We start from the raw sequence: 9,561 nt of genomic DNA, 5'->3' as shown, positions 1-9,561 counted from the left end.
TCTCAGCGTTGGAGGTCTCGACCACGCTATGGCTTTCCTCAAACCATCCCCTGAGTCAATTTAGTGCACTAAACTGGCACAGTTGTAATTTCTGACCACTGAAATGTTTAAATACTACTTTACTGGCGGTATAGCTCTGCGCTAAAAGAAAAGAAAACCCAGAGAAAAGTGAATAAAAGCTGTAGGCAGCGAAAAAACAAATAAAGGCTCAAACTGGCTTCCTGGTTCTTTTCCATTTTCACTTTTCTTTCCATCGCCACCCTTTCAAATATGCTCTGACGTGAGATGGAGGCAGCACAGGCGTGCATTGAGAGAAATGGCAAAGGGCTGCTCGTGGGACAGCCACCCACCACTCGTCCCCGTGTCTTGGTGGGTGCAGCAGGGATGTGGCACCGGGTAAAAAAGAGCCAAAGCTGGATCCAGCTGTGGGTCTAGAGTGCTTGTTGGACCCTGGAGTCTCAGCCCAGCTGTGCTTCCAGATACATGACTTTCCCTCTTCTCCTGGACCTCTAAAAAGCAAAGCATAGCTCCTGGCATGTTCCCACTTCCAGGGAGAGAAAAAAACCCACAGTGGGCATCAGGTCTTTGCATCTCCAGCCCTGGTTTAAAGGCAGGCAGGTTTCCTCAGCCCCATTTTTTTAGGCACAGCACGTGCCAGCAGCCGGGCAGAGCACGTTTGCACGCCAAGGTCACCTCGAATCGCATCCGCTGCCTGTTTTTGTTTCTCCACCTGCTCTGCCTGCGCAGCTGCCTGACGAGCATCGCCTCCGAGCACGGCCAGCGCTGAATTCGGGTGGTGAACACGCCACATTGCTCGCCACCGCCGGCAGCACATCTGTCCCCCCGGACACGGGGATATGTGATAAGGTTATCGCTGCCGGGGCACGCGGGGAAAGCCCGGTCCTGCCCGAGGACCAGCTGGCTGAACATGCTGTCTGCTGCCGTCGCGTTTGCAACTCCCGAAAAACGAGCCCCTCGGCTCAGGGTTTTAGGGTCGGTGGGTTTGCGCCGGGGCTCGGCAATGGCGCTGCCTGTCCCGATGAGGACTGACGGCTCCTTTTTGCAGGGTTCATTTTGGGCCAGCCGAGCCCCCTCCCTGCAGTGCTGCACACGTGCTGGTGTTGGCAACGGCAAGGGGCAGAATGGCCTTAAACCGAATTATGGCAACTGGGGAAAAGCAATCATGAATGACAGGCATGACTCACGGCCGTTTCTTGAACTGTGGGATGAATTCCAGCGTTAAGGAGCTGCAGCTAGACCCGGGGCTACCCGGGCCCTTCAGAGTCCACTTCCCACAGGGCTAACGAATGTTAAAAGAGGCAAGGGAACAGCACCTTCAGCCCCGCGCTTTTAACACAGGGATTTTATTTCTGTGCAGTGTCGCTTACTAGAAATTCCTACTGTCAAACGCTATCGTTTATTCCAGAACGGAGCTACTGACAGTTTTCCCGAGAGTGTTAAAAAGAGGATGGGGGCAGCTGATGGGTCCTACAGAAAGAGAAGTACCGGAGCATTAAAATTGAGTGGAAAACAGGAACCTTTGGAGCAGCAGCGTTTTCCAGTGTGCTGGCCAAAGCATGACTGGGGAAGAATGGGTACGTACCCTATCTTTCTGCGGTTTCCAAGGGATTAAAGGCTCAGGGGGGGAAGGAATGACTGAAGGCGGGTTGGGGGGTGTCAGGAACGCTGAGGGCAGCCCCCCCCCCAAAAAAACCCCGAGGTTAGGTGCGTTTATTTTTAGGCTGTTTCCTTCACTTTCTCCACGGCAGGGCCCACCGTCGGGGTTGCCGTTGCCCAGCGCTGTCCCCCGGGCCCCGGCTCCGCCACCGCTGCCCGATCGCTGCCGGGACCCGGGCCGGGACGGAGGAGGAGGAGGAGAAGGAGGCGGGGCGGGCCCGGCGGCGCTCCCTCCTCGCCAGCAGGTGGCGCCCTCTCCCCCCCTCCCCGCTCCGCGGACACACACAAGATGGCGGCGGCGGGGAGAAGGGGAGGCGGCGGGTCACTCTGACAGCGTTCGGTCTGCCCGCCGCCATGTTGGTGAGGGCGGCGGCGGCGGCGGCAAGCTCGCCCGGGTTGCTGCGGCGGTTGTGGCGGGGCGGGGGGAGCGGGGCCGCCGCTTGTTTCCCGCTGGGGCGGGCGCTGCTGGACGTGCGGGGGGCGGAGGCCGGCGTCTTCCTTCAGGGGCTGCTGACGAACGACGTCACGCCGCTGGTAGCGGGGAACGGCGCTCCCGCCGCGCTGTATGCGCATGCGCTCAACGTGCAGGGCCGCTGTCTGTATGACCTCATTCTCTACAGGTGAGACCAAGCGGAGGGGCGGGGAGGGGCTGGGCGAGACCACTACTGGGGGGAGGGGGGGCGGCGCGTCCTGTTGCTATGGAAACGGGGGCGCGCGGCCTTGGCGGGCTTCGCCGTGCTCGCCGGTCGCCCTGTCAGCCGCCATGTCGCACGCCGGTCTCTAAGGGATTTCTGGCTTATCTTTCTGAATTTATGCGCAAAAAAGGGCTTACTCTGTTTGTTTTTCATCACTGGCTGCAACCTCTGTGAGATCGTTGGGAGGCAGGGTCGATCTGCTGAGGGTAGGAAGGCTCTACAGAGGGATCTGGACAGGCTGGACCGATGGGCTGAGGCCAACTGTGTGAGGTTCAACAAGGCCAAGTGCCACGTCCTGCACCTGGGTCACAGCAACCCCATGCAGCTCTAAGGGCTTGGGGAAGAGTGGCTGGAAAGCTGCCCAGTGGAAAAAGACCTGGGGGTGTTGGTCGACAGCCGGCTGAATATGAGCCGGCAGTGTGCCCAGGTGGCCAAGAAGGCCAACGGCATCCTGGCCTGTATCAGAAATGGTGCGGCCAGCAGGAGCAGGGAGGTGATCGTCCCCCTGTACTGGGCACTGGTGAGGCCACACCTCGAGTCCTGTGTTCAGTTTTGGGCCCCTCACTACAGGAAAGACATGGAGGTGCTGGAGCGTGTCCAGAGAAGGGCAACGAAGCTGGGGAAGGGTCTGGAGCACAAGTCTTATGAGGAGCGGCTGAGGGAACTGGGGCTGTTTAGTCTGGAGAAAAGGAGGTTGAAGGGAGACCTTATAGCTCTCTACAGCTACCTGAAGGGGGGTGTAGTGAGGTGGGTGCTGGTCTCTTCTGTCAGGTGGCTGAAGATAGGACGAGAGGAAATGGCCTCAAGTTGAGGCAAGGGAGATTTAGGTTAGATATTAGGAAAAATTTTTTTACTGAGAGGGTTGTCAGACCTTGGAATAGGCTGCCCAGGGAAGCGGTTGAGTGACCATCCGTGGAGGTATTCAAAAAGCAAGTAAATGGGGTACTCCAGAATATGATTTAGTGGGCATGGATGATGGTTGGACTCGATGATCTTGAAGGTCTTTTCCAACCTAAATGGTTCTATGAGTTACCCCAGCAGAAAAGCATAATGATCTTAATTTTAAAGCGGCCCTCAGGGTAGGCCCCAGGCGTGGCGTCTCTGGGTATATTAGGCTGAGAGGAAATGGCATCACATTGCGGCAGGGGAGGTTTAGATTGGATATTAGGAAAATTTCTTGACTGAAAGGATTGTCAGGCATTGGAACAGTCTGCCCAGGGAAGTGGTGGAGTCACCATCCCTGGAGGCGTTCAAAAACCATGTAGACGTGGCACTTCAGGACATGGTTTAGTGGCCATGGTGGTGTTGGGTTGACGGTTGGACTCAATGATCTTAAAGGTCTTTTCCAACCTAAATGATTCTATGATTCCATGATTCTATTTGGGCTGTATCCGAAACAAGCGGTTTGCGCTATCTCACAGGTGGCATAGTCACTGACACCGCGGCATGCCATATGGCATCTAATAATTGCACCGTACAGCCACCTGACGTTAATGTGGTGTCAATCAATGAAAAATTTGGCTCGCGCAAACTATTGGGCCAGGTTAACGGTGTGACTAATGGAAAGCACAGCTGAACGAAGCTTCTCCTCCTTCTGAAGTCACCTCGCTTTAGGTAAGAGTGAGTGGTAGAGAAGACTGTAGAGCCAGACCCATTTTTGTCCCTGGGAGAGGTGACGGCAGTATTTGCTAGAAAAGAGTGGAACGGATGCCTGAAAAAGTTCAGGTATTTCACTACAGGGAGCTGACTGCTACTCTTCTGTGTGCCAGCAGCCTTCGGTGAGATTCCCCAGATCTCTGGACTCACACCAGGATCAAGTAAAAGCGTGTTGGCTTCTGCTGCTGTGGAGGTTTGTTTTTCTGACCTTGTAGGTGTTACTTTTTCAGGCTTCACGAGAGTCCAGAAGAAGAGCCACACATCCTGCTGGAGTGTGACAGCGGCGTGCTGGACACCATACAAAAACATCTGAAACTGTACAAGATCCGGAGGAAAGTAAACATCACCCCTTGCCTTGACCTCTCTTTGTGGGCCGTTGTCCCCGGGGAGCGGGCTGGAGACATTGCCAGTTCCCTCGCTAAATGTGCAGACCAGGCTCTGATTTTAACTCCTGACCCAAGAACAGAAGTCATGGGCTGGAGACTGATTGCAAAGAAAGGAGCAAATCTATTGGAGATTATCCCTGGGAGTCATATTGGAAACATTGAGGATTACCACAGGCACAGGTATAAACAAGGTAAAGCCAAGTCCTGTTTTGCACTCTGTGTCACTGGCTTTGGGGAAATTAATTTATTTATATATTATCACAGTTTCATCTTATTATCAGAGTCCAGACGCTGATATAAGACAGAGGAATAAATTATAAAAGCCGCATTGGTATGTCTCAATGTGTTTAACTTGTTAATAAGTACAGGTATTATTTGCTAGTTTGAGGATAAAAGTGATCTAGTAGTTATAATTCTGTCTGGTGGCAGAATCAATATTTGGGTACAGTTTCCTATTACTAAGATTATGGGGTGGTGGGTCAGGAATGCTAACATCAAAAGAAAACCAGGATTATTCATTTTCTTAGAGGGAAACTTCTGTGGTTTGAGTCATTTTGATTATTTTGGGATTATGCACAGTCTGTGTGTTTTCCTTGTTGCTAAGGAAGGAAGCAGAAACACCCTAACTTACTTTCCTAAAAATGTATGACTGGATTCATGGAGTTAACTCAGAGGTCAAGGGGCGGATGATTGATCTGAGAGGGAACTCAGTCTCAGGAGCCCCTGTGCCTGCACAGAGCTCCCATTGATTTTACTGTGTCCACGCAGATAGTGGATTAAATTAATTGGCAGACTGAACAATGATGGTCCTCTGCTTAAAGCCAAGTCCATCTGCTTTGGAGAAGCAAGCTGTTAATGGGTCAAACTCGGCTGGACTGCGGGGATATGCCACCTCCCTGAAACAGCAGCACTCATCTTGGCTGTGCTGCTGCGGAAGGCTGGGTCCAGCACTGCTTCAAAAAATACTATTTTTGTGTCATCGGTCACAAAAAGAACAGCTACTTATACAGACTTTCAGTATTTGGGCTTTAACAAAGACAGCTGGCCAACTTACGTTCTGTAGCTCTGAGGAAAACTATTGGCGTTAAAGGCTACTTGTGGGCTGTGGGTGAGAAGGGTTTTGCCATTGGCATTACATATACATCAGTGCCTTTGTGTGGGAGCCTGCATCGTTCTGGGTGCTTTGAATTTCGACTGGTACGCTTGTGAGGTGCTGTAAGCTTCATGAAATTAGGTTCTAGTGCAGTTCTCCCTTTACCCTTAAGAGTAAACATCATTTATGGCTAATGGTTTCACTCATGCCCAAACTGGAGTACTGGGAAGTTCATTATTTCACACTGCTTCTTATGGGTTCTCCTGGTTTTACAACTCACAGTCGAGGCATATCCCAGAAATCTTAAATACTGAAGATCTTACCACATTTCCCCGTTGGTTTTACTTTTTTCCTAGGAATTCCCGAAGGTGTGAAAGATCTCCCTCCTGGAGTAGCCCTCCCACTGGAATCAAACCTAGCCTACATGAATGGCATCAGCTTTACCAAAGGCTGTTACATTGGACAGGAGTTGACAGCCAGGACCTACCATATGGGTGTCATTCGCAAACGTCTGCTGCCAGTCCACTTTTCAACTCCTCTTCCCAAGGACAGCATTCCCGAGGGTGCCGAGATCTTAACCGAATCGGGAAAGTCGGCCGGCAAGTTTCGGGCTGGAGGAGGTGAACTTGGTATAGCTTTGCTGAGGTTAGCTAATATAAATGAACCACTCTGCCTAAATATAGCGGGTAATAAAGTGAAGCTCACTGCAAGTATACCCGAGTGGTGGCCAAAACCTGCTAGTAAATAAATGAGGAACCACCACTTGCACATTTGCCTTATTGAGAATGTATTTTGTGTGATAAGTTTGGGAAGGCGACTCTGCCTTCGGCTGTTGTTTGTGGTGTTTGATGGGGGGGCATTACAGGATTCTTCAAACTGGAACCTAAACCAGCGGCAGGTCGCTGAGTACAGGAGGATAATCTGTTAAGTGTTGTGGAGAGATCCGTACAGGGTACGCAGGGAAGTGTACCTTTTCCTGAGGGTGCCCTGTATTTTTTTAGGGGGTTACACATGTCGTTGGGTTGGAATTGCTGAATTTTCAGTCCAGCACTCGCTCAATCTGACTGTGCTCTGCACAGCGTGCAGTGTGTGTTCAGACTGAAGCGAGTGACGGGAGCAGGAGTTTCCCCATTGTGTACACTGAGTGTTTCTGTTCAGAATAACCATTCTGTGGTAGTGTAATTTTTTTTTTTTTAATGGAGAGCATGCTGCTCTCACCTTGCCTAAGATACATACTCAGGCTAAAGTGTTCACTGCAAATTACTCCTTGCATTGAGCTTCTTCTTAAACCTGCTGATTGGGTGGGTGTTTTTCCCACCACTCTAACTGCTAATTATGTTCAGGAAGAGGAATGCCTTGTACTCCACATTTCAGACCTTGATTTTAGTAAGTCATCCCCGGTGGGAAAGCTCTCAAAGATCCTGGTCCCCGTCTTCAGCGCCGGCAGAGGGAGCACAGCCAGCAGCAGCCAGCTCCTCTGCCCTTCCTGACCTCGGTCATTCACGCTTCCTTCAAACAATTGTTTTAGAGAGGAAAGTGGTATTTTACAGAAATAAGGTGCACTGGTGCGTGCCCTGGGGTGACTGTTGTATTGGTGTGCTGGTGCTTGGCAGAATAATCGCTTACTAGAAGCACGTGCCCTCCAGTTGCCGACAACAGTTGAGGGGTGGATTTTTTTGGCATCAACATCTTTGCTCTGTCATCTTGTAGAAAAATCCTCTGCACTTTCCTGAAGCTTTTGGCAGGGGTTTCCTCACTCCCTCCACAAAGCTGGTGAAGGGACAGCGTCTCCCCATCTCGGACCTTGGCTCCGTCCCTCAGCGTTAAGCTGCAGTCCCTGGAGAAGGGGTTAATGCCACACGTGCTCTTGGCTTAGCCTGGAGTTCCTGAGGGAGGATTTTCATCACATTCGCTTCTCTGGCTGCTTCAACTCCACGCTTGTTCTGAGAATTCTCTGTACCCCTCGTACAAAAACCTCTCTGCTGCCGTCTCCAGCTGAGGTTTTCTTCATCCACCATCCCCTCTGGGTGTTCAGAGCACCCCAGTATTTCAGCATGTCTTTGCTGCATTTTTCTGGCTCCCGCTCCTCTTCTGTCTTTGCACTTTTTCTTGCTTCTGCAGTCAATGTATTCCCCTTTGCCCCCTGCCCCAAAGCCAACCACCTCTGTGCCTGCTAACCCTGCCAGTCTGCAGTAATTTACAGCAGCCCTATGTATTTTTGTATTACAATCAATCCATTGCACGCCCGCTCTTAGAACGGCACGTGTGTGGAAGGGAGTGATGAGAGAGATGAGCAGGTGATATCCCATGCAGACCAAAAAAACACTTCTTGCATGCATATTTGTGAGAAAAAACGTCCAAAGCACATTCTACCGATGTTTTGATGTCACTGTTACTGTGAAAGGAATTTATCTGTGAAAAATGCTCATATTGGTTAAAACTCTTTATGCTTGCTGTAAAATGAGTTTGTGGAATATCTCATTAAAAGTTTATTGTATCAGTAATTTAAAGGTGACTTGTCTGAAAGAGAAGAGACGCTACCTTTTATTTACCTTATGTGAAGATACACAACAGAATACTTTTTTGGGTAGCTTGCTGACAAGAAATGTGTCTTACGCTGTTCGTCACCCCTTTGTCAGGTTTGAGATTGCTAACAAAGTCTTTCTGCTGGAAAAATAAATGAAACGGCAGTGCCTCGCCCTTTCTGGATCCTCCGAGAGTGACAAAGGCGAGACTGTGCTGCCCGTGTTGATGCCGCTTTGCCAGAAGCAGCTTTTCCTCTCTGCTGCCCATTGTGCAAAGCCTCCTCAGAATAGTTATATTGTACTGGTATGCGTGCAGCCTGAATAAACACTACGTTTCTTCTGCTAGGGGAAGCCCTGCATCTCTTTTTCTGGCGCACACATGTTTCGTTTGTCTTCTTAATGTATTTAAAAGGCTTTTCTGTTGCCAACAGCCGCAGGTTACAAATGGGGGTGGTTAGGCACAAAATAAGGTGGTACTAAAATTAAAGAGGTACTAGATCACTTCTGGAGAAAGGGTGTGACAAATTGGAGAGAGCAGCCCCAATCCACGCTATCCTTTTCATTTTTTTCTTTTCCCTCGCAGCCTGCGCCATCGTTAATGGCTTTAGCCGGGTGAGCTTGGGCGGGAAGGCCAGGCTGTCGGCCGCGTAGGTGCAGGGTTGATTTTTGCAGGGTTGTTTTGCCTCACCAGCGATCCATGACAGAGCAAATCTCCTTCAGCCACGGCGGGACGGAGTGACGGGGGTCGAGGAACTCCGCCGCTGGCCGAAGCCGCCGCAGAGCCAGCCAAAAAGGGGCGAACGACCACCCACCCCTTCGTCACGTCAGCCAAAGGGCTGAAGTGTTCTCAGCGGCACGTTTAATAACCAGTTTCTGCAGGAAGGAGGAAATGTTGAGAGAGAAAACACCGGCGCCGGGCCCACAAAGACCCTCCACCGCCTCAGGAGGGAAACCAGACGTTTTTATGGTGCAATTCTGTCAGGTTTTCGTGCTTTCCTCAGCAGGGGACGAACATGGCGGCTGAGGGGAGCTGCCAGGTAACCTGCTCAGGTGCTTGTCTCACACTAAATACAGATAGAAAATGGGGACCCCGCTCTCCAAGAAGCCAACCCCTTCCCGCTCCCCTTTTTCTGAGTGTTCCTCCTCGCTGCCTCAGTTTCCCCTCACCCTCCCCGCCACGGCGGGGGCCCCCCCCCCCCCCCCCCCCGATTCTCCCCCCCCCTCCTCCCCCCCCCCTCCCCGCGCAGTGGTTTCTCCCACCGACGGCCGTTGACCGGGCTCTCGCTCCCCTCCCTTCCCGTTTCCCGCCTCGGCTGGCCCGCGGCAAGCGGCGCGCGCTCGGCGCGGGAGTGAGGGAGGCGCTCGCGCTGTTCCCGCCCTCGCCCGCCCGTCCCCTCACGGCGTGAGGCGTGAGGGAGGATAAGATGGTGGCGGGTAGCGCCCAGCCTCCGGCCGTTCGGCCTGACGGGGCTTCCCGGGCAGAGGTGAGGCGTTAGCGCTGCCGCTCCGCTGCCATGGACGGGGCTGGG

General features: G+C 52.1%; 1 protein-coding gene across 1 annotated transcript; it reads left to right on the top strand.

Annotated features, from left to right (window-relative positions):
- Nucleotides 1-1,973: 1,973 nt before the first annotated feature.
- Nucleotides 1,974-8,310, top strand: IBA57 (IBA57, iron-sulfur cluster assembly homolog (S. cerevisiae)). Its single transcript, XM_010561510.1, has 3 exons — nucleotides 1,974-2,297; nucleotides 4,259-4,605; nucleotides 5,864-8,310. The coding sequence occupies exons 1-3, from the start codon at nucleotides 2,032-2,034 to the stop codon at nucleotides 6,253-6,255; spliced, it is 1,005 nt and encodes a 334-aa protein (XP_010559812.1). The 5' UTR covers nucleotides 1,974-2,031; the 3' UTR covers nucleotides 6,256-8,310.
- Nucleotides 8,311-9,561: the final 1,251 nt, after the last annotated feature.

This window comes from Haliaeetus leucocephalus, unplaced genomic scaffold, assembly GCF_000737465.1.
Source record: "Haliaeetus leucocephalus isolate CR32 unplaced genomic scaffold, Haliaeetus_leucocephalus-4.0 Scaffold0, whole genome shotgun sequence".
Lineage (NCBI taxonomy): Eukaryota > Metazoa > Chordata > Aves > Accipitriformes > Accipitridae > Haliaeetus > Haliaeetus leucocephalus.
Note: the sequence above shows the minus strand (reverse complement) of the source record. Positions and strands in the feature narration are given on the sequence as shown.

What these genes read in the sequence shown, in the direction of transcription:
- IBA57 (XM_010561510.1), top strand. Translation starts at nt 2,032, where the DNA reads ATGTTGGTGAGGGCGGCGGCGGCGGCGGCAAGCTCGCCCGGGTTGCTG. An exon ending in TATGACCTCATTCTCTACAG is followed by an intron (nt 2,298 to 4,258) that starts GTGAGACCAAGC and finishes TTACTTTTTCAG; the next exon opens with GCTTCACGAGAGTCCAGAAG. An exon ending in CAGGCACAGGTATAAACAAG is followed by an intron (nt 4,606 to 5,863) that starts GTAAAGCCAAGT and finishes CTTTTTTCCTAG; the next exon opens with GAATTCCCGAAGGTGTGAAA.